The sequence below is a fragment of the Eufriesea mexicana genome, unplaced genomic scaffold, assembly GCF_001483705.2.
Source record: "Eufriesea mexicana isolate 0111107269 unplaced genomic scaffold, ASM148370v2 scaffold354, whole genome shotgun sequence".
Lineage (NCBI taxonomy): Eukaryota > Metazoa > Arthropoda > Insecta > Hymenoptera > Apidae > Eufriesea > Eufriesea mexicana.
In genome coordinates, this window is record NW_016908520.1 from 136,094 (window position 1) to 160,369 (window position 24,276).

At 43.4% G+C, this 24,276-nt stretch overlaps 1 protein-coding gene across 4 annotated transcripts in view; it reads left to right on the forward strand.

Annotated features, from left to right (window-relative positions):
• The window catches only part of kay (transcription factor kayak), a 34,874-nt gene that overhangs the window by 8,651 nt on the left and 1,947 nt on the right, over positions 1 to 24,276 (forward strand). For 3 of the 4 annotated variants that reach the window (XM_017912199.1, XM_017912200.1, XM_017912198.1), the window contains exons 2-3: positions 23,302 to 23,742; positions 23,864 to 24,276. In XM_017912199.1, coding sequence (XP_017767688.1) covers positions 23,302 to 23,742; positions 23,864 to 24,276 — 854 coding nt within the window. Of the gene's footprint in view, positions 1 to 16,285; positions 16,769 to 23,301; positions 23,743 to 23,863 lie in introns of those variants that run through there. The other variant, XM_017912201.1, reaches the window with a different exon arrangement.

Sequence of the window (24,276 nt, forward strand, 5' to 3'; positions counted from 1 at the left end):
TAATAATTATTATATTATCACACTTATTATATACAAAATATCGGTCGTATCATTACCTATATAATTTTCAAATAGCAAACGTAAAATGAGATAAATATTACCATACACGATACATTGGTAACTCAAGAAATCGAATAATAACTAAACAATTATCATAGTCTAATTGTGAAAAAAATGTAGTAAAACGGGAAAAAAGGAATAGCAGATGCATCAGCCGGTACCTTGCGCTTCTCGTCAGCAGAGCGCAGTTCTCGTACGAGAAAAGATAAAACAAAAAGAAAAAAAGAAGGTTCCGTCAGCATCGAGACGTCGCGGTGGAGAGAAGCAACGTCGATGGCGGATTTGCATGACAAACGGAAGTTGGTTTTTATTTTCGACCGGCTTACCTCAGTTCCGCGGCGCGGTATACGCGGGGATGAGTCATCCGGGGCCTCCGCGTAGTTTAACCAGGCGATTTATGAATGAAAATCCGCGCACGTGTCGCGTGTGCGACTCGCCGTGCCACGACACGCGAGATCGCGCTCCGCCATTATTATTCGCGACGCCTCGTAAACATGTCGATTATGCCGCGTTGCCCCCGCGAGACATCATCCGGTACCAGGAAAAGCGTTTAGAGGAACGCGATTTCTCTCGTGCGTGCTGTGCCGTGTCTGCCGTGACGGTGCTAATCAGATGCGCGACTTCTTTAATTTTTTTTTTTTTTTTTTCTCTTTTTATTTCCTCTTACCGAGAATCGTGTACGCTGATTTTACTACCGAGAAAATGAAATCCGGAATTATTCGGTTTGACAATTAAGATTATCTCGAAGTACAATTTGCTTGAATCATACGTATATACTTGGAATTGTGTTTTAGTTGCAGAATTTTTCGCCGATTTCTCATCGGCTTTACCGATGGTCGGTAATTTCGGTGATTAGTAGACGTCGGTATATTTGAGGTAAGAATTTTTATAAATCTGGATATCGCGTGGATTCTTTTCTTCCTGTTTCCTTTTTTGGAGGGGAGGAAAGAGTTTCTAGGGAATTTTGGAGTTTTATAGTCGCCATTTGCAGGAAAATGAGCAAGGGATAATTTCTCCGAGACTCGTGTCATATTTTAGGTTAGAATTTTTATAAATCTGGATATCGCGTGGATTCTTTTCTTCCTGTTTGCTTTTTTGGTGGGGAGGAAAGAGATTCTAGGGAATTTTTGGAACTTTATAATCGCCATTTGCAGGAAAATCAGCGAGGGATAATTTCTCCGCGACTCGTGTCACATTTTAGGTTAGAATTTTTATTATTTTTGTAAATTTCGTATATCGCGTGGATTAATTCACGCGTCCACGGTTCAGGGCTGTAATTTCCACAAATTTCGTACAGATTAATCCCCTTTCAATTTTCCCACGATATTAAAACGAATTTAAGAGCGTCACGGACGCGAGCAGCAAAGAGAAAAAGCAATTTTCAATGTAAATCGCACGTAGATATATAATTACCGATTTACTTGGTCCGAGGATGATCTAACGGATTCATCGGAACAGAAGGATGAATTGCACGATCGTTAACGTCGATCAAAGATATCAAGAGTTCCTTCGGGGATCTAGTGGATAACGAAGTATTCACGATAGATCCTCTGAGTATCGTAAAATCACCGATGGATCCTTTTTCCCGTCCAATCGAGTAAATAAAAGGAATCTCGTGGAAGAAATGTCGTCGTTGCGAAACAGCCTTTAATACACGCGCAAAAGTCTTTCGCAGTGGAGATCCAGCATATCGTAGTAACAAATTATTCCTGGCCACCTAGGCTACGAAACTCGAACTTGGTCGAGTCTATCCGATTCCTTGCACTCGCAAGATCCTATATTGCCCCCCACTTTTCCGTCCATTTTTTCCTCTCTTTCTTTTTATTGTTTTTGCCCGCGTGGATAGCCAGTTGGTAATCCGGTGTAGTCGACCTCGAAAGGAGGTCGATTCCACGGAAAGATATCTTGCGTACGAGTGACGTCAATACGGTTAACACTTTCCCCTCGAGAATGCCACGAATGGCTCCGTGGATCTCTTCAGTTTCGACGTCCCCGCGATGATGATCCGCGCGTACGTGCCAGTTGGGGTTTTCCCCTAGACCGGTTGCGAAACGGCCAAGGATTAAAGGCAATTTCGACGTTTCTTACGTCGTATTTTTTCTCTCCTTTATTGTACCGTGTTTTTTCCTGGTCGGATGATTAATGACCGGTAGCATTAGCTGACCGAGGCTACAGGGGTTCCGAACGTTTGACGTTGTCTTTGCTAGGCTCACCAAGTCGGTAGCAATCGCGCTTCAATTACTTGGTCCTTCGCTGTTTGCACAGAGAGGAAGCTCTTCTAGTAAATCTTAATGAAATCTAGTGGAATTGGAAGTTGATCGATGGCACTCTCGTATCCACAGTTGGTCCCGCGCTGGGACTACCAGAGGGTTCAAAATGGCACCTTTGGGATATTTCATTTGTAGCTGGTTTTGAATAAATTGATATCGAATTATCTTCAGATAGATAGATAATTGTGTATCTCGACGAAGTCGAATGGAAGTGAAAATTGATCGATGGCACACTCGTGTCCACAAACGGGACAGTGTGGGACTACCGCTAGAGTCAAAATGGCTTCCTTCATAATCGTATATTATCGCTACCATTATTATCACTCTCATATGGTATATATAGTTACTTGTATTTATATTTAGCTTATATAGCCTATACTAACTTTACCCTAGAAGCATGAAGATTACCATTTGCTGGAAGTGTGCAGCTGTTTTCTTGCCAGGTGGATCTCCATTTCCATTCCTCCATTTTAATCGACGTCTACGGGATATATACATTACGTTTAGGTACAGTATGCATTACCAGTTCTAGTTGACGATAGTACAAGGTTGTTTAATCCTCCTATTCTAAACATCTCGACGGACAGGTCCACCTTCGTCACTCTGATTTAATACTCGACAGTCTTCGGGGCCCATTCAGTTGTCCTTCGAGGAACTAGACCTCCTCCTATCAGGAGGATCGTCGAAAAGACTGGAGATTTACGTTCGGAGTCCATTGTTTCCACATGGAGATCGGCCTGTTCGGTAAAATATTTAACATAACCGTCCTGCTGGCCGCTGTCGCCAGGAGGAATGGACGTTACGTGAAGAGGATGAACGTTTGAGAAAACACGTGCACCCATCTCTCGTGATCCCTGTTGAAATTGATTTCCGGCCTGGTTGGCATGAAAGAGAAACGGAGTCTCCTTATTCACGGGCCGGCATTCTTGACGGTGAACGAGGAATCAGGTTCAGGAGTCGGTATATAAGCCTCGTGTGCCGGTTATAATTCAAAAAGGCCACTCTTCTGCTGCTTCCACTCTGTGATGGTATGATAAAGTGCTCCACCTATTCACGGGGTGATGCTCGCCCCTATAAAAGGCGCTGGCTCGTTTAAGAGGTCATGGAACCCCGCGTGGTAGCCCTTTTGGGACTCTGCTGATACGTGGGACGAGCGTGTGTCCAATTTCGTGAAACTATTATAACCGTGACGGTCCCTGGAGGAGCATGAAAAGGACGTGGGTGCCCTTAAACGCGTTGCCATACCAAGTAGTTCATTATCGTCTAAATGTGCTCGAAATTAAACATTGTAGTCTGCGGGAGATTAGTAGATGCTGCTCGTTTCGTCGGATAAATGGGGTGCTTTAATTTCGGTGGGGCTCCCAGTCACGTGACTGCTCTTACAGCTCGTTAGTCTTCGTAGATTTCTCTTTATTTAATCGTAGGCTCGAGTAGAATTTTTATTTTAGACAATTGCTCTATGTTTCTCGACCCTTTGCACTCAGCGACTTTCTCGTTACAGAAAAATGGTAATTCGAGGAATTAAGGACTTGATTCGAGAAAATTAAGGTGTGGAATTATTTTATTTCAACATTCCACGCATTGTTGAGTAATTTTAAATTTGATATATTAATTAACATCGATATTTAGAATCTGATTAAATGGCGACTGAGAGGCGCCCCCCGAGTGCAGGGGGTTAATATATCGAGGAATTTGATGAATAGAAATTAAAACGTGGATCATAGTGATCGGAATTATTAACCTATTTCGATTTTGTCAAATTAACCCTTTGCACTGGAGAGGTGAACTTCAGTCACCATTTCAGAAAATTTGGAAGATCGATATTAATTAATATATCCAATTTAAAGTAATGTAACAGTGTGCGAGGTATCGAAATTAAATAATTCTACCTGCTAGAAAAATATTATCAGCCTTATAGTAAAAAATTTTTCAACTTGTATACCTCTTTAGTCAAAAAATCGTCGAGTGCAAAGGGTTAAATTAGTTCCATGCATAAAGATTGGGAGTGGAATTCGGGATAGAATGTCAGAGCGTTAGCTGAAAGGGTTAGAAATGAAAGAATGAAAAAGAAAGAACGACAATTTTCACCAAAATTGTTCTTCTGTATGGGGAAAAGTATTTCCGAATTACACGGTCAATTATTTAGGTGACAGGGTAGAATTTACGAGATATAATTATACCTCGTCGTTAAACAATTTACCGAGGAAAATGGAAATAAATAAACAGGTAAATAAAATGCAGCATGTTCCATTAAAAGTAATTACCTTTTTCTCCGGGAAGAACGCGGTGTCGCGTGAGTAGCGTGGAAAAGGACAGCGACGAAATGCGGAGCGGTGGGAGTCGGAGAGAGACGGGTATAGGGGAAGAGGCAGGTAGACGGAGAGAGACAGGTATAAGGAAAGAGACCCGCGCGGAGGTCCACGTAGCCCGGCATTATGCGCGCGATTATGTAGGTATTCTCATCGGAGAACACGCTGCCGAAGTGCAACCAGTCGGAAATGCCTGAACGATTGCGTCACTGGTCAGGAATTCACGGACCGTTCTGCCCTCGGAGCGTTTTCTTTTACGCCTGTGTTCCTTTTTCCCTCTTCACCGCCGTAGTCCCGCCCCCTCGTGCCCCCGTCCTTCGTCCTGAACGTCCTCGCGACGTGCACGCGCGTAACTTTATTTCACCGGCCGTTCCCGGGGCTCGTGTACGTGTAAGTGGCCGGCGAATTAGCACGTTAAGAGGGTAGCCATTTTGTGTAAGTGGCCAGCGGGGGAATGGAGATGAAGTTGCTTCGTTTTTTCTCGCGTATTTTTCTTCTTATTTCTCCTGCTTCTCGTACCTTTTCCTGGAACGGAAGTGTTTAAGATATCTCTTCAATATGGTTGTTTTAGTAGGTATCTTTGAACGCTGATCCGACCATATCTGAGTGTAAATAACCGTTTTTTAATTTTTCGTTAAACATTCTGTATCCTGCGTTATCACCCTGGTCACTTGACTTTTCGATTTTCTTTTTTTTTATTCGAATTAGGAATTTTTCGATATTTTCTGTTATTCCATTTCTTTTTTTTAAGTCCTTCTTTTAGTTGTCCATGTACAGTTCTTTCAACCAGTCGTGGTGGTTTTGGTGTTAAGCTATTTTATGTATTTCGGACGTCCATTAAAATTAAATAATAATGGTTTGCGAATTTTTCTTACACCTTTTATCTTCTGAAACAGAGATTACAGTTAATATATAAATATAAACTATTTAGTAAATATACAGTTTAGTGACTTTGCCCTAAACGCGTCTTTTTTCCGGTTTTTTCACAAAAGGCTTTATTTGTGCCTCAATAAGAAATACAGATCGGGGAGCTTGAAAAAGTAATGTGCTTTTACTAGTTTTTTGACAAAAAATGTAAAATTGTTAAAAACTACAGAATATTGATCCTTATGATTTTTGAACATGTTATAGAGGACGAGATTCTAAATAACTTTTATCTGAATATTAATTGTGGATTGGCCTTAATTTCCGAGATATTTGCAAAAATTGTTCACACTACCACATTTTATTCTAATTATATTTTCCCAGCTACTCACTGTACCCTACCGTGGTAGACGCGTATTTGTTTATGTCAGGGCGACCAGAACCGATTCCAGAACAGGCTGTCACCGGGTCAAAATAAACCCAGTGTGTTGGTCGAACGAAGGTTAAGTGGGAAAATCTGAGGGCCTTCGGGTACAGGCCCATTAGACGATTCTAGAGTAGCCACGCGTACCGTGAACCAACTGTGCTTAGTATACACCTAACAGTCGAATTAATGGAGACCTCGAGTACCGTGTGTTACGGCCGTGTAACCTTGCGATTATCGAACGATTTCTCGCGTGATCGCGGACCACTTTTCTGCTAAATCATTCAAACCGGTGCGCCGTGATTCAACAACCATGCCGTACCAGTGTGTCCTAATAACGTTCATGAGGACCCACCTTTCCGCGATGAGTCAACGAATCTCGGAAAATAAAATTTCGACACTCGTGACGACCGATTTCCGGCGAATCAAATAACGCGATCCGAGGTACCTCCAGGAAAGTCGGTTAAGGTGATATAATATCCGATATTCCATTCCGAGATCCCCAACGCGATTCCACGTTCTACGCTGATAGTAATAATTACGTGTCCCGAGGTGCACGTCGATTCGAGTTAATCGATCCTCGGCAAAAAGTAGGCGATTGAACACCCTCGAGGCGAGATCGATTTCGCAACAGTCACGATTCTACATCGCGAGAAATCGATTGCACGATCGCTGGTTCAATAGAGATAACATTGGCATTCGTTGGAAACGGGGCTTAATCCTTCAGGTTTATCCCATTATCTCGCGACGAATTTTTCTGATTCCTGCGATACGCGAAAAATGTTATCGATAATAAATCGTGAACCTTCTCGAAAAATTCTATTGGTAATAAATTGGAGACATTTTTGAAAAATATTTCTAGTGATAAATCAAAGAAAAGGGAAATTCTCAAAATGATCCTTTTCTTTTTCATTTTTCGCAATTTTTTAGTCTATGTGATATTCTTTATTATAGTTATACATTTCTTTAGGGAGGGGGGTTAAATTTCGATTTTGCAAAATAGTATATTTGGAATTAAAATTTTTATCGGTGCTGAATTTTATGAGTATATTTTTTCACGTTGCTGAATGTTGTATTTGGAGTAGAATGATATGCGGGAAAAATATAATGGAGGATTTTATAGTGATTTGGTTGTCCATCAATGATAGAACTGACCTACAAGGAGCACGTTCGAGAGAGCAATCAGTGTTACAGAATTGTAGACTCGTAGAATTCCACGTGAGCGCGAACACGAAGGAGGACAGGGCCGTGACGTGCAGAGAATTTCCAAAATTACCCCGGGAAGCCCGTTCTCCTTCGAGTCGTTCACCTCTGAACGTGAACCACGTCTCGAGGGTCCACTGCCTCTTGCCAGTCGTCCATGAGCTTTGTGTTCCGAGTTCGGTGCTAAAAATGGTCAGTCAGAGCACTTTGTTCTTATCTGCGTCGCTTTATCGGCTACTGACAGACCAGTCCAAGTACTTTGAGCCGTGTTATAAACGTGATGTATGGCGTCCACCAAGGGCACGCGGAAGAAACATCTCGCGCGTGCCTTCCAGTCGAGTAAAACACCGATTATTCATATTTCCGATTTACCAGCTGTTCATTACGACGTTAATTATCTCAGTGGTATAATAAACCTCGAATATCTTTTGCTACTTATCCCGTTTAGTAAATATTCTTTTCCTAACCTATAAAATACTTCGTATACAGATACGTAGAAATCTTCTAAAATTGTTTTAATTTTATTTCGTTCTACGACACCTTAATGGAAGCCTTTATCGAGATTTAATTCTGTTGATTCATTCGTATTATTATACGTGTATATTTAGTATAAAATTGAGAAACAAGGAATTAGTGAAAGAGGGTTAGAATAAGCGGTGTAAAATAGATTGAAACGTCGTAATAGACGCAACACTACGATCCTACTTGTTCGAGAGGCGAGTAACGACTGTCGGAATCCGATGTTCCCCCACTCCTGCTAATTCGCCCGTGGCAGACAGGTGTCGCGTTATAGATCGTTCCGGGCGTATTGAAACCTTGTACTCCTAATATTTTCGTCGCTATTCTTGCCGCTTTCAAATCAATCTGTACGTTTTCTTTTATCGTATTCAAACAACCCTTTTCCGCTTCGAAATAATTCTCTGTTAGATACAATCAAGTGAGATAAATTTTACCCGGTTATTTCGTGAGAAAATGTAATCCTAGGTTCTTTCGAGTGCTCTTCGCATGGCGGATCGTATTGGACTGGGGTTCGGGCGTGTTTGTTTGAGAATGAGCGGTAGAGGGTGCGCATTGCCCGTGGAAAAGGCGGCGTGCGACCAACAACGAAGCACTGTTCTCAATGGTAATCGTTAATCGAGGCTCAGGAAAGGCCAGACTTCAATTAAGAGCCCTAGATGCGGTCTGAAGAGACTGGCTACGTCGGGACGGGTTTAAATGAGACCTGAAAGAAGAGTAACTTTATAGAGTGGCTAGCGTCTTGTATTTTCCTGTGCATGTGCGTGCTACCATGCGGCTGATGAAAAGTTAGCGAATTTTCTGGGTCATTGGCGTATCAAGTATTCCGGTTAAATTAAATCATTATACACCGTTGTACTTTAGTTACTGATTTCAGTTCCAGAAATTGTTCGAATCGCGTTCCCGTTATAATATGCGCTACTGTATAAGATATATAGATTTGTTTAACCTAACCTGACATTTGGGAGTAATTATGTGTCAATCCGGAAGCACATGGCCGCCACTGATTCCTGGAAGGAACGTGGTTTACCATCCGGAAACCTCATCAGGCTGCATCAACGAGATAACCGACCCAAGAAACCGATCTTCGAAATTGATATCCCTTTTTTCGAGCGTAGAGCGCGAATGACCCCAAAACGGAAATGGCCGTTTCGAAAGAGCCCACTAGCTTTCGAACACACCATTGCAATGGCGTACACTCGTGAAAACGCTTTATTACACAACTCTAGATACTAGGAAAAAATGTCATATTCCCCTTTCGGTTAGATTTCTCGGAACGTATCGTGTCACGTGTGTACGTAGTGGGTCTTTGGCGTCTTTGGAGGTTAGGTATCGAAGGATAACGGTACACCGGGCGATGAAAATCGAGGTAGCGATATTCTATATTCGTGGAATCAGCCGAAGAAGCTGGCAAGAGAGTTGCAAACCGGAAGAGGTCCTCGAGCATGACGCAACTACACGTGCTTGATTTCGATTTTCCTGGTACGATGATTCTGTGACTTCTGCTATCGAATCCCCAGTGACTCATTCGCAGTTGGCGCCTATTTAGTAATCAGATGCCTGCGCACGCAGCAAACACGCGCGCACGCGCACGCGCTTGATGCATTTATGTAAATGCCGCGAATAGTCCGCGAAGACTATCGATGTCGATCGATCGAATCTTTTTCCTAGCACGATGAGAAGAACCGCGTGACTCGAAGGCAAAGTGATACTATTGTACGTTCCTTTTATGCTGATGGTAAAAATTCAGGGACTTCCGTATTTGATAACGACGCGCGCTGATAAATTCCTCGTGACAAATAACACTTAACATCGTCGAAAAAAATTCTTATCTGTCATATAAATTGCACGGCTTTGTAATTCGAACAAATTCGAAGAGCAAATACCGGCCACGATTTTATTTGGGTCATCGGAACCTTCTATATCCCCATCTTTCCAAAGAGAAACCTCGTTACGCAAGATACGGTTCCAATAATCGAACTCTAGCTGTTGCGTCGGAACTATATACTCCCGCGAGGTACTGGGAAATACCGGCTATCGCCGAGCGGGTCACGCTTCCTCGAAATTCGAAAAAATATACCTTCGAATCGAATGGCTTTGCGTGGCTGAAAAAGACTGTTTCAGTGTTCCGTGGAGTCGTGGTTAAGAGAGAGATGGCTCGGCCATGTTTCGGTGGTCGGAATGAAGTCATCTCTTATCCCAGCTAATGCAACCTCTTCCCTCGTGGCTGGTTTCTTTTTCTGTGTTTTTATCCACGAGGATTCTCTGTCGCCTCCCTCGCGTGCGCCGTATCCTCTCGAGAAAGGAGTCGAGCGCGGCCGAAGATAGCCGAAGCGGCGAGGCCGAGTCCGAACGGGCGACCATGTGGTGATAGCGCGATGACAGAAGCACTGTCAGTGTCACTACGACTGCCGTTGCGCGCGGTCGTCCAGCGAGGATTCGTCGCTCTCTTTTTTCCTCGTTATCTTTTTTTCTCTCTCTACGATTTCGGCGAACGGCTGGTATTTCCCTAATCTTGCAACGATTCTCCGAAATCAAGCCCGATCGAATCGATTTCGCGCGGCAATCGAAGTTACAAAAAACGCTTTGTCTGCGGGCCGGACCGTTATTTTGGTACATAGTCGATATAGTTTTCGTGAACAGGCACGAGGTCGCGAGGAGTCGAGGATTCGAGGTGAGTTCACGCTTTTAAAATCATTGCCATTTTTGGTGCGTACCAATGGTCAACTTGAGCGTGTCTTGCAACTGGCGTAGCGTTGCGTTGTTATTAACGATATGTACACGCGAAGCGATTGTGAATTCCGCGATAAGCGCTCGGGGCTAAATAACAGCGGGAAAAAAAGAAGACAAAGTCGCGGGCTGGACGGGTCCGTCCTGTTCACGGATATCGAACAATGGCGGACGGTAGCTGGATATTTTCCTTCCTAATAGCATCGTTATCTTGTTCTTCGGCTGATAGTCGATGCCTGTGCTTTTTGTTTTCTTTCGCTCGGTGCACTTTAGACTCGTCACAGTTGGCTTCGTGCACGTGCCTCTTCCCACGTATACCGAGCTTTCACGAATCGGCTAGCCGGGACTCGGAACCTTGACGTCCCAAGTCGATAATGTTCCCGGAAATACCGGACGTGTTTCCCTTTCGTAATTATCGAATAACGCGTAAACGTCATTTTAACGGGTTCGCGGCATTTCATCTTCGCTGTTTTATCCGAGTACTCTGCGGAACTATATCGTAACGTTATATCAGCCGATATAAGGCTGTCATAACATTCTAAACTATCGTGTCTAAAATTGCATTACGCTTATCTTTCTCTATACTAAAATAACTGGGGCAACATAAATTTTTGAAAAATACTAGTGTTACCAATTTTTCAAAAATTACGCAACCCTTACATGATATACGACTTAAAAATTCGCGTCGAATGTATCCCGATATTTTTTAATCGCGTTTCACGATTTTGGTCGATTTTAAATATTGAAATATTTCGTAGAATTATGCGACCAACGCGATTAGAGAGGGACGCCGCGCGTTTCGTTGTCTATCCCATAGGAACCAGGGAGAGTGTCTATCGTGCAGAAAATGAACTTGAGCATTATGTAACGTGCGTGGTGCAGTACGTCACGGTAAAAAGCATAACAAACGGGGAAAGTCGTGCGCGCGCAGTCAATCGCCGCGTGTTATCGTGTTTACATTCTTTGTTCTTTGTCCGGAGTTGACGGTGCATCGATGTTTGCGCCGGATCGCACTTTCGAGCACTCGCTTCCTCTAATGTTTCTATATGTGGCAGATCGACCGGCGGAAATACACTTCTTGCAGACAAATGCGCAGATTTTTCGTCGGATTTCCATTAGCCCTGGTTAAATTTAAATGATGCGGCCACCTGTTCCGTCCGTTGAAAATTTTCCATTACCGTTCCTCGAATTATTATTATCATATCTTCAAGGAAAAATGATAATGTATATATTATAAATTATACATCACATATAAGATATTAATTTAATCTTATAGTACTACACGAGCACCGATTCAAAATATTTTGAGAAATTTCTGACTTTTTAGGTGCCTATTAAAATTAACGTATTTTGCTCAAAAATGAAAACATTTTCACTTTTTCTTTTTATAATTTTATTCTGAAATATGTGTAGTTTATGCGAGGAAAAGGAAAACGATTATTCTTCGTAAATAAAAGTTGTGTCATTAGTTGAGTTCGAATTATGTTAAAAATAGAAAGCCGATAAATTGGTAGATACTAAAAGAATTAAAAATTATAATTTTTCTCAAATTAGAGTTGGAAAATTATTACGCTGTTGGTCGAAAGTGTTGCACGTGATTTGCAGAAAGGCGCTGATTAGTCCACGTGGCTGGATAAATAAAAGATGATGCAATAACGAACCTCCGTTGAGGATCCTCGTGTTTGAATTTGATTGGTCCGTTAAGGTACGAACCGCCATATCTGAGCCAAACGAGAACAAGAGCATCGTAGATAAATTAATAATAGATTCATCGATGGAAATTGAATTTCGATTAAAAATTGCAATTAGATGTCACGCTTCGTGTATCTACGAGTGGACGATAACTCGCTCTCAGAGTTGGTGTAATTCGCGCATAATATTACTATTGTTTTCCTATCGAGCTCGCGAATGGAAAACAACGAGGCTAGCAGAATAAGTGATTACGAAATTATTCCGCTATTAAGTTTTCCGTTTCCGAAGAGGATAGGGACAAAGGAGATTGTAATTCGAGACGAGTACCGGGAGCCGAGTTTCCTAACCTCTACGCGGAATTAATCTCCTCGCTATGTCGATCGCCAGTCGTAGAATTTTAATGCACTGTGTTACACTTCCTTCTATCCGACAAAAACGAGAAAAGAAAAAATTAATTTCGAAGATTTTTTTCACCTACATAACAAAAATAGAAAATTATTATTCAATTCGAATCTGAGTTATAAATTTACAGATTTCGGAAGTTGAGATAACCTATTATAATTTTCAAAAAAGATGCTACTTTTGGGAGATATTTTTACGTGACAAAAAAAGAAAAAGATTATTCAATTCAAATCTGAATTATAAATTTATAAATTTCACAAGTCGAGATAACGTATTATAATTTTTAAAAGAGATACAATTTTGGGGGGTTATTTTTATAAGATTCGAAAAATGAAAACGGTGTTTTTTGTCGTTCAAGGTCACTTGTCCATATCATGCAATGGTCTGCCATGTTTTTCCTTTTTCTCTTTTTTCCCATTTCGTATCACGATAACGCCTCTCGGATCGCGTACCAACGACGTAATTGCGTTATTATTTACCACGTAATAGCAACCGACGCGCAACGACCACGCAGAACAAGAAAAAAAAACATGTCGGTGTACACGGGCGGGAAAACACAGCAATAAAGCTAGGTTGTGCGAAACTGCATTGCCATTGGTCCATCGAAACCGGCATTAAAACGAGGTTAGAAATTGGAACGCGTTTTTAACCGCCTAGCGAATCTCATTTACTCGCGCGATCGTATTCCAGCATTAGATAGTTCCCATCTACGTTGCTCCGTATTGTTCGTGCTCGTCGCTCATTGGTCGTCTACCGGGCGACGCGTAGAACGGCGAAGAAAAATAAAGAAAATAAGAAACTAATTTATAACCGTCAGACCGCGCTAGCAACCATCGTGATGTCACAAGAAATCGTTCTCTCGTCGAGGGCTGCAATTACCATAGAAAATAACAATAACTACACTGTTCGATTATCGAAGGATCGTCGCAATTTGTTTGGCCAAGAACGCGTCCTTGAATCGCCCACGGAGCTGAGTTGAGCGCTCCGGTGATCTTGGCCTGACATTTCAATGCCCTCCCCAGAAAGGTTTTCGTGGAAAAATCACTGCTCCGCCCGTTGTGTCCCGAATGTTTGTGTATCGCGTTCATTTTGTTTCGGGATGCCACGTGCAAGAGAGCGCTCGAGTCGATCCGTCGCATAATTAACCACTGGAAATAGCATCCAGCGCTACATCCGATCGTAGGAAAAAAAAAAACGGTGGAGAATTTAGAACGAATTCCAAAGATCGAGCAAGAACGCGATACGCGTCTACGTTTACCTTGTACCGGTTTTACAGTCAATCTTTATTTTATTACGTAAGCCGAAATTATCCGCTTGGGAATCAATATCGTCGGTCGGTAATAGTCGATGCAAATGAATCTCTGACCGATCATTCTTTAACCACGATCTTGCGCAAAATTGAATCATTTTCTATTTGTCTCTCGTTTAACCTGACGTGTAAATTCTTTTTCCAAGTTCGGTTAGACAGTCGTATCTTTCGAAAACATTGGGTGCAAAATGGTCGTTCCAACGGACAGTCGAACGGATCGCCAGTTTCCTGTTAATCGGACGCCCTCGCGTCCTTATCGGGGCCGGGAAACATGCCGACAGTTCCTGGAATTTGAAATTGATGCGTGGGTGGCGGGGAAGACATTGCGATATCCGGAGAGGGTTGGCACAGTTAGATTAATACGGATAATAGTTTACAGGGAATGGGAGCAACTCCGCAGTTTCGTGGAATAATCAAAAAATCTCTCTCGTCGTTTCGGTATTTAAAAATACGTATTTTCATAATTTACGAAAATATATATTTTTAATCTGGTATTTTTGTTGCGTTTTATAAACAGAGTCGACTAGAAAGAATGTTTTCGTCGCACTTTTATTTATGGGTAACCCAATAAGGATGGTACGGATGGGGCCTCTGCTGTGCATGGTGTTTGATGTTTAAAAATTCCACGGGCACCACTGGCTGTTAAAACACCGCAGATTGTTTATTGTAATCTGGCTGCCACACATGTTTTCGTATCAAGTCGCGGAGATAAGCTGGTTTTGAATGTCTATCTCGTGTTCACGAGCAACTCCGTGCCTGGTTGGGATATACGCTTATTTCCGAATGACGCAAAAGGGAACAGGTTTTCCGCTACCTCGTGGCGTATTCTAATTATCGTCATTCTTCCCCCTCTTTTTCCCCGTTATCGCGAACGTTGCGTCAAAATACTCCTCTTAAATAATTAATAGACTTATCCTGTAATAGCAACCGTTAACCGTAACATTTCGACTAACGTCACGAGAAATACGAACGTTGAAACTGGACGATAAAAAGCAAAAGTATCCACGCGTTCGGACATGCCACTTGTCAGGCTCCTCGCCGCAATATCTTCTCCGATTCGCATCACGTGACTATACGCGCAAGCGCAGTTCCAGTAGAAAAAGAATAGTGGCGCTGTACTCGCATCTTTAACGCCACGATACACGAAAGGAGGAAGCCACATCCTGGAAACGTTTCACGTGATAAACAACGTTGTCGGACACGCGTATTTCTACGACAAAGATTTTTCTCGGAAGTTCTACTTAATCGAGAGTTACGCGAGCGGTAAAGAACGGTAAAGGACAAGAGCCATTGGTTCAACGAAACGGTCGATTCGAAGCTTTCGTGAAGTTTTCGGTATCCAAATACTTCTCGGTTCGGTCGAGAGTTCTACGAAGAGATCTCTTGGCCCGTTTCCAAGGCGACGAATCGCGGGGAAGCCGGCGTCGACGACAAACGATGCTCCACAGGTGTTTAAACTTAGAACTCGAGTTAATTAAGATCCTCCAGGCGGACGCGCAATTGGGAATTTCACAGATGCTGGGAAAAACCACCGCTCGCGAATAAACTTGCTCTCGGCTAGCAGCTTGTGTTTGACGTTCCTACTGCATTAATTTATTTCACGCTTGCAATTAACGTGTTTGTTTTAGCACACCGTAACGTTCCCAAGACGGCATAATTTTTTACATTATTCGTTGCAAATTGAAGAAATTTCTCTTCACAGGAAAAATTCACAACGGTCATTCGGATTCTCTGAATCGTTGGCTGCATCATAGATGGCGCGTGTTCGGTATCCGGTGTTTCCTACGTTATTAAAGATTTCGCCGGTTTAGTATAAATTTTTCTTCACGCGATGACCGCAGATAAATCAGCCAAAGCAGCAAGTTGGAAACTTGGAACCATTACGCGATTCTAAAAGAATGTCACTGTTGGCGAGCGGGGACAATGGAGAAAGTCGTAAAGGCACCCCTTTCTTATCTGTTCGCCCATAAACTTTGGCTACACACTTGCATTAAGTACCAAAGGCTTACCTTCGGACGCTTTCACGAGGCATAAAACGCTTTGGACATAAATATGATATTTGGGGGGAAAAATTTGAAATTCAATGACGAGCATTCAGAGCCGGATCTCGCGCTCTACAGGCAACTGCAATACCAACCGAGCTATCATGGATTATAGAGTATCTCCGACTACTTTAACTATATTGTATGAAATAATTCAATCGAATTATTTACAGAGAGACGTAAAAAAGCGTAATCCAATTTTCCAGCGAATCTTTGAAAACGGTCTCCATGTCGATATGCCTGAAAAAAAAAAGAAAAAGAAAAATGGCAGAAAAGATCTCATTATTGGCGTACCGCGTTGCAAATTGAACAAGGGCGCGGAAATCTCCCACCTTTTTCTTCTCTGCCTCGCTCTTTTCTCATCGTCTCTCTCTGTCAAGCGCACATACTCGAAATTCGAAGGTTATTTTTAGATTAGGTTTCCTCGTCGCGTATGGCCACGAAGAGCAGAGCGGCATCGAGAAGCTCAGTGTAAGAGAGGCGTCGGTGGAGGACGCAGTGGTGACGAACTCTTTCGAGAAGTGAGAAGAAGAGCGTGTACGAGAGAGAGGAGAGCCGAGAGTGTAAAAAAGAGCAGAGGGAGAAAGAAAGAGACTGAGGGGAGGGGAGGCGCACACCGACGTCCGAACGATCTCTCACGAACGAACGATCGACTGAAATTACTTTTTCTTACATTAACCCCCTGATTCCCTTTTTCGTACCCCACGAAGGCGAGTTCGCTCGTTCTTTCCCTTCGAGGACCCTTCTTCCTGTTCTTTTCCCTGTAATAAGTTTTCCTATTTTCCTATTCACTCCCTTTTTTTTGGCTACTTATTTTTTTATTAATTTCTTTCGACGACGAAACGAATAACTGAACGAAATAACCGATACCTCGAGCTATGGCCGCCACCGCCATGGATCCAGTCGACATTGCTAATATCCTCGCGCAGGAACTGCTTTATCAGCAGGTAACCCCCATACGTGTTGCCGATTTTATAAAACATTTATTTTGCTTTTCTCCTGTTGTGTTGCATGGCGAGATTCTGTTCCCGTTTGGTTTTTGGCATCGGGAAAGTGGTAACAATATTTTAAGACGTAGGACTCGCAATGATTAAGTGCCGCCCTCTAACCATAACCTAACGCAGATCCTATCCACGGCTCTCGAGTGTACACTCTGTTTTTGTTTACGATCAAACAAATGGCGGTGTCATTAGGCAAGAGTTGTTGAGACAGCTGCGAGATTTATTTTCAAAGAAATGGCTATCGCGTTATATTTTCCACTTTGGACCAACGAATAAATCCGGGGATTAAACGGGCTGCAACTATGCTCGGTCACGTGGCCTCTCCAGATAAGAGACTCAAGAATAAAGAAAAGAAACTCGGGAGTAATAAAATCGCAAGGTTAAATAGTACAATGAAAAAAAAAATAAATGTCGCGATGTAAAAGAGAGGGGGCGCGGGGTTGGATCGTATGGGACGAAAAAAGCCTGTTTAATTCACGAATAGTCACGTTGCGTGAAAGCAGCCGGTCTAAATATAGAAAATCGCTTAAAAGATCTCACAATACGCTTTTAGACAGGCCTATTCGGGGATGACGTGTCTACTTATCGTTGTCAGATAGTAGTGAGATCTATGCTGAATTACATTGTAACTCTTCACAAAGTAGCTTTCAGTTGGAAGAAAACAGTATAAAGGACCTCGAGGGGTACCGAAAGCAAACGTCTAAAATAAACACACTACTTGGCAGGCCTTCGAAATAGCGTTTCATTCACGCTGTATGCACAGTTCGATTCGAACGGAGCAAATTAAGTCGAGTCGAGTTTGGGAGGAATTGCAAATTGGCCAGGAACAACATATCCACATTTATCACGTTCCTTTCGAGAGACATGCGCGCCCCTGACGTTTGTAAGCGGAAAGAAAGAGAGGAGATGCGGGAAAGAAACAAACATGGCAGTCTCCCTCGCGCGACGCGGATGAACTTGAAGGAGAAAGTCTATTCGACGCGCGAATGCCGCGCTATCGAGCCGCCCGTTAACATATGTGGGACCATTATTGCGATACGGACGAGCAAGAATTGTGCAACATTGTGCAATAACCATTGGAAGTTCCACCGGCTTCGGTGAAACAAACAGATCGTAAACGAACAGCCAGGTTGCGTATGAAACCGCGGTATGAATATTTTTACGTACCCGTAAAAACTGCTGAAATTATACCGCGTGTGCCTCGGAGAAAAAACAGCCCGTTGGAAAAAGTAACCTCGATGCTCGAGACATGACACGATAATCGCGAAGAGTTTCAATGCGAGAGATATTATTCGTCCAAGCGCAAAATACGGTTCCCGATGTTCCAATCCCTCTGATAGCACGCGAGTAGCCGTTCTACCTCCGATTTAACGTCCAATTACAATTTCCTTATCGTTCTCTCCGTGTTCAAAGCACGCTTGTCTCTAGAGGGAATCTATTTTTCGCGGTACAACGTTACGTGCGCATGCGCGGCCCTTGGAGATTCGCATTGGTTCCCCGCTTCGTCGTGCGTCTCTCTAACGTTTCGCACTCCTCCTAACCTACAGTTTTTCCGCGGCCGAAAAAACGTTGTAACCGATATTCGACCGTGGCACGTTTCGCAACGATTTTCTGGTTGCCGATATCGCCCTTTGTCCGCTCGTAACGCGGGCCCAGGGCAGATTAAAACAGCAAACGCATCTATTTATAGAAGGAGCGGCCGTGTGTGTTGCTCGAATACGTTCGGTCGCGCGCACGCATGCGTCCGTGTGCGTTGCTGATGTTCTCTCTTTCTCGCACTCCCTCACGCTCTTTCTCTCTCGCTCACTCTCGTCTGTGGTGTCGCACACGACGGGGAAGAGCGAGAGAAAGAGGGAATAACTGCATCGCAAAACGGAAGACGCGCTGCATACCAACGGCGACATCGAAAAAAAAGTGCGTCGCACATCTGCGTAAAATATTTCTGTACATTTCGTTGCGAGGGTGTTGCGAGGGTTGACTCTCTCGGCCATCGCTAACCTTCTCTATTATCTTTGTCCCTCCCATGGTTCGCTGCGCCCCGCGTGACCTTGTCATTCGATCAATTTTAAAATCGCCATTTGTCAATCGTCGTGATAATTGAAATGCCATCTTCGTGGAAATGCATGCCAATGATTCTGAATCTTATCGTGAAACAATTTTTGTTCTATGAATGTTGCATATGTATCAGATACGTATGCATGCATATTGACTTAAAGCCTTATTAGTGCTCGATGTTTTTATTTCGCTTAGTAGGCACACGAACCGAGTAGTATGTAGTTACCCGGCGATAATTTGCCAGGCAAGCAACTAAACATTTACCGTAAACGTTTAGTCACTGGTAAAATTAAAAGTTGCTGATTTATGACAATATTTATGTCATTACGGAAAAAACACGATGCAGTGCATCGACGAATGTTTCTGCATACCTTGCATCGCGATTAGATTAACGATGCACGATGCGGTAGATACTAGAATCGAGAGTAGACTATACAGCTATTTCTAGAAACCATGCATATATGCATTTTGCTGTTGCAACATGTTAATGCGAAACAACGCATGTATTCTGGTTAACTATCTCGACAAAAATGTAATTCGTAGAGTTGCGCATAATTCCCTGTAATTTCGTTCCAGCTCGATAAAAATGACATTTAAAAACGTTTAACACCTGCGAAATTTTCCTAAAACGGTTTTTGTGTTTTCTCCTTAAATGCACTTTAAATTTAGTTCAAATTTATCGCGCTCGGAATTCGCTTAAATTTACTTGGTCGTTAGACGATATTTAGATAGGATAAATCCGAGTGGAACGAGCGCGCCCTCTGGCCGTTGGGAAGCGTGTCGCGACGCGAAGTTCGCGCAGCCGTTGACTTGTCAGAACCTGCACAGACACGTCTGACAAAATGATACAGAGTTCATCCACCAGCGCCGCGTATCGTCTGACATATTCAAACCGACGATGCACGGTAAGGTGAACGGCCCGTCGGTTAACGAATGTGCCGTGGTAATAATCGCAGTCTCGTGACCGCTAAAAAAACTGATAGCGCGAGCATTTCCTTTTATTAATCTCCACTCGCAGCGACTGTATTTTAACCTTTCGAACTTGTACTACGCTTTTTCCAATATTCTCGATTCCTTTCTTCTCGTGGCATGGAAATTTCACGACTGATGGTAAAAACGTCGATATACGTAATTACCAACCCGCATTCCAAGAATCAACTATGAAAATAAATTAATCGACTCATTAACGTCTAGTATTGGAACACGCTTAATTAACAGTTCAGCAATACCATTTAAATGCAATTAAGTGGTAGAATCTTTTCGATCCTTTCGCAACGGATAACCGGCCAAGCCGAGATGGTGAATTTCATAATCTTCCAGTGCAAACAGACGGATGTCGCTTTTTGTGTTTCGTAGATAAACGAAATCGAGTACATTGCTTTTCTTTTTCTGCCCGTATAGGTTAACCGTGCGTCGCAATGAAGACCACACCTTTGTCAGTTGTTTTCGGCCCGATAGAGAATCTCGGCTATAGGAAGTAAATAAGAGCCGATAACCTCTCTCTAACCGTCGGTAAATACCGTGCGTCCCCGAATTTATCGACCCCCCCAATAACCATAGCGTACGATGGAAAGACTTTTCTCGAAATGATTGCGGTAATAAATTTTGAATCGTGCCAAATCGAGGAAGCGTGTGTAGCGAGCGTGTGACATCTTCCAAGTGCGCGCGCCCATTACACGCGCTATACGATGTGTACGTGCATATATATATATGCAGTCTAATTTATGCGCATGCGTATCGGCTACACAACATGCAGCAAATTACGAACTCGCCCGAAGGTCGAGGCAATGAATTAAACTCTCGCAACGAAACATATCACGCATAAAAGGATCGAAGGATATTAAATCGATTTTTCGAAAAAATTTTTGAAATTTTTGGAACAGCGGGATTTTCGAAGACGGAAAGGGGGTAGTGTCTAAAAATTGAAATTCCAAAGCCTTGTGACGCGCGAAAGTGATTTGGTAACGCCTAAGTTTAACGCTCCGGGCATTCATCACACGAACCAGGAGCGGATAGGTGGGTGAATCTTGTGGGTGGGTGATTACTCTTCTGTTAAAGTCGCATACCCGCTGGTATGCTAAGTAATTTTAGCGATGACACACGCGAGAGTGTGGTGGCCCCGCGATTATGAATCGTAATCGCGTTATAAATACATGCATAATAAATTCTCGTTTAAAAGTGGGTGTCGGATGCCAGACTGTTGAAACTTAATTCACGGTACTTGCGTTTTGTCAGGTGTGCTAGTGAACCGATTACACCGCTGTACGCTGTAACAGACAATATAGAATACATTTAGAATATCGTATTACCACGAGGTTATTGATCTCGGTTCTCCTTTCCGTTGAAGTCAAGACGGTTGCACGACCGAAGAAATTAACGTGGAAATATATTAAAGTTAATGTCACCTCGACGACGACAACGGTTGTAACACGAATCCCCTACGACGCGTTTCTAAAGTTCAGCGAACTCCGTACTTTATCTAATAAAAAAAAAAAAAGATTAAACATGGCGGAGCATGACGTTGAGTTAATTATGAGATTAGAACCGCGAGGGGTCACCGACGATCTATCACGATCTTTCCATTCGAAGAATCTCGATGTGCAATTCCTGTGCAATGATGCTTGAACTCTGGGAATCGTTCAATTCCTCTGACGTGTGCTATCTATCGCGAATCGGCCTTCGTTAACGATCAGAACGGATCGTAATTTTAGAAATGATAGACCTCGGCTCTTTAGTGTCGTTGTCTTGTCTCCTTATGAGAGTGAAGGACGCGATTCTTCTCCTTCCTGCGTCCTTTTGTGCTTTCTGGGAAACGTGTGCGTCGGGTATAATACGTCGCGCGTGTCCCCGTCTGCCGATTGGTCGACGCGATAATGGCGACCGCGAGGTTGTCGCTACGTGAGCTGCGATTCGAGCCAAGTCATTAATATCGTCCGTAGTTGGAACATACACGCTTTTATAACGTCGATGAAATCCATCGGGTTGTCCGATTGTTTCCACCACGATTGTTTCTATTCGCGCCGCGGAACGCGTACGTATCCGATTCGTTTCCCGATAGCTAAATCGATGCTTTCGATTTTATTGCGTGTTCGGACGAGCCGTGGCGACAGACTGCGACGCGCGCGACGGCAGCGCCCCACTGCTGGTACTACTCTACTTCCATAAACGTATTCCGCGCACGTGTTCGTACTTAATGCCGAAAGATTAAAATCTTATTGTTAATATCGTGCTTTACGAGAGCCGTATTAAAATTATGCTCGACTATCACGTAAGGTCGTTAAATACTGCAACTTTTAAAAGGCCCGCCACTACTATTTTTGGACACAAGGTAACCAAGATTCGAACGTGTAAACAGAATTCAAGATCGAAGATTATGGAGAAGGGAGGTCGATCGGCGGATAATTAGGAGGAACATCGCGATAATTCGCCCGTAATTTTAGCGATGATGATACCGACCGATAAACATGCGTACACCTTGAAACGAGCAACCCCCAGACGATCTAGTTCACGTCGATAGCTTATCGGCTATTGGATCACGGATATTTTTATCGGTAACATCACGCTGGATTAGCAGTCCGCGATATCGACGCGAGAAGGAAACGATAACGACGATGGAAGTATTGCGTACCTTTCCGTTAGTATTCTTTCCTTTTCCTCGTTTTTTCCCTTGCTGGTTGCACAACGCCCTCTTTTTCCGCACAACCAAAGCGTCCGTTGGAATCGGTTTCATTGCCCAATAAGCGCTTGGTCGATAATATGACGAACTTTTTTCGTGGCCGGTCGAGTAATAAACGAGCGGCGATCTAATACGCAATTCGTTTGAAAGGCAATCGCGCGTTCCACGGCTACCGACGAAAAACATCGGTTTCTTAACTGTTTTGTTATCTCGCCGCACCTGGCAAACCCGCGTTTTGCGCTGTGTTGTTGCATGGTCATCGAGCTGCGCACTATTCGTTCGTCTCTTTCTCGCGCGCCAGTGTGCATGTGTATCGCTATTGTCGCTACTGAAAAACAATATTTCCCTCGTTGCTTTTACTCAATTTATACTGATTCGCGTAACTCGCGGGACAATGTTTGAACAATTCTTAGTAAGTTTATATTTTTTGCAGCTTAGACAAACACAGTGTTATTTTTAGTGCAGGTGTCGAAACGACGGATAATCTGAACGTGGCGGTGTCGAAGGTTTATAGTATCGTTTAATCTGGTTCCTAAGTGAGATACAGATCACTCGTTTCTTGCGATAATCGAATAAAGTAGAACTCGAAAAGGGAACGGCTGAAAATATTTCGGATCCGGCGCCTGAGGGCGTTCGTTGCGCTTGTTGTACTGTTTTATCGACCGAGTTAGGGAAGAGTGAAAAAATGAAAAAATTATGATAATTATGATAATCGTTGAATTAACATGGGAAATTATTATCGTTACAGCTCGTTTCACTGGACGGACTGCATAGCGGAGTGCCGACCAGGACGACGCCGACGTTGACACCAACGACGCTGCGAAGCATCGAACAGACTTTTCTGGAGCTGACCAGCGAGCCAGCGTCGCACAGTCGCGAGGCAGGGTTCGTGCCACCGTTGGTGGAACCTTCGCAACCGACGCCGGCACAAACGCAAAACACGGCGGCGCATCACGTCGTTACCACCACAGTCGTCGCCCCCGTGGCCGCTAATACCACCCTCGTGGATAGCCAACAGACACAGCCACAGCAGCCAGCGAGACGCAATATGGGTGGTAGAAGGCCCACCAGGCCGATCGGGATGACGCCCGAGGAGGAAGAACGAAGACAGATACGCAGGGAGAGAAATAAGATGGCAGCAGCTAGATGTCGCAAGCGAAGAATGGATCATACCAATGCCCTGCTAGAAGTGAGTGAAATTTATTTCCAGCTTTGGGTCTCTGTAAAAGAAACAATTGTGATAAAATATTTAAATAGAAAAATATTCCAATCATTACTATTGCATTAACCGATGTAAATTTATTTAATAGGAGACTGAGGGTTTGGAACAAAAGAAACAAAGCTTGCAAGAAGAAATCCAGCAGTTACAGCAGGCCAAAGACGAGCTCGAGTTTATTCTAGAAGCTCATAGAACAGTTTGTCGACTCCGTTCTGCGTCTCCTCAGGATGTGAAACCCGTGATAAAGCCAGAGCTTCCGACGGAGGATCAATTCGCGGCTGCAGCCGCAGCTGCGGCTGCTGCCGCTGAAAGCACGAAACGCGAGGCGGTGAACGCCGCTGCGAGACCGAATAGACCGAATTCGTTGCCAGTTGGCTTCGACAATAACAATCGACCGAACTCCTTGTCGATCTTCAGCGAACCGAAAGAAAGGCCGGACACGCTTACGTTTAAGACAATTGAAACGCCGTCGTTCATGAAACCATCCATGGACGTCGCGGGAAT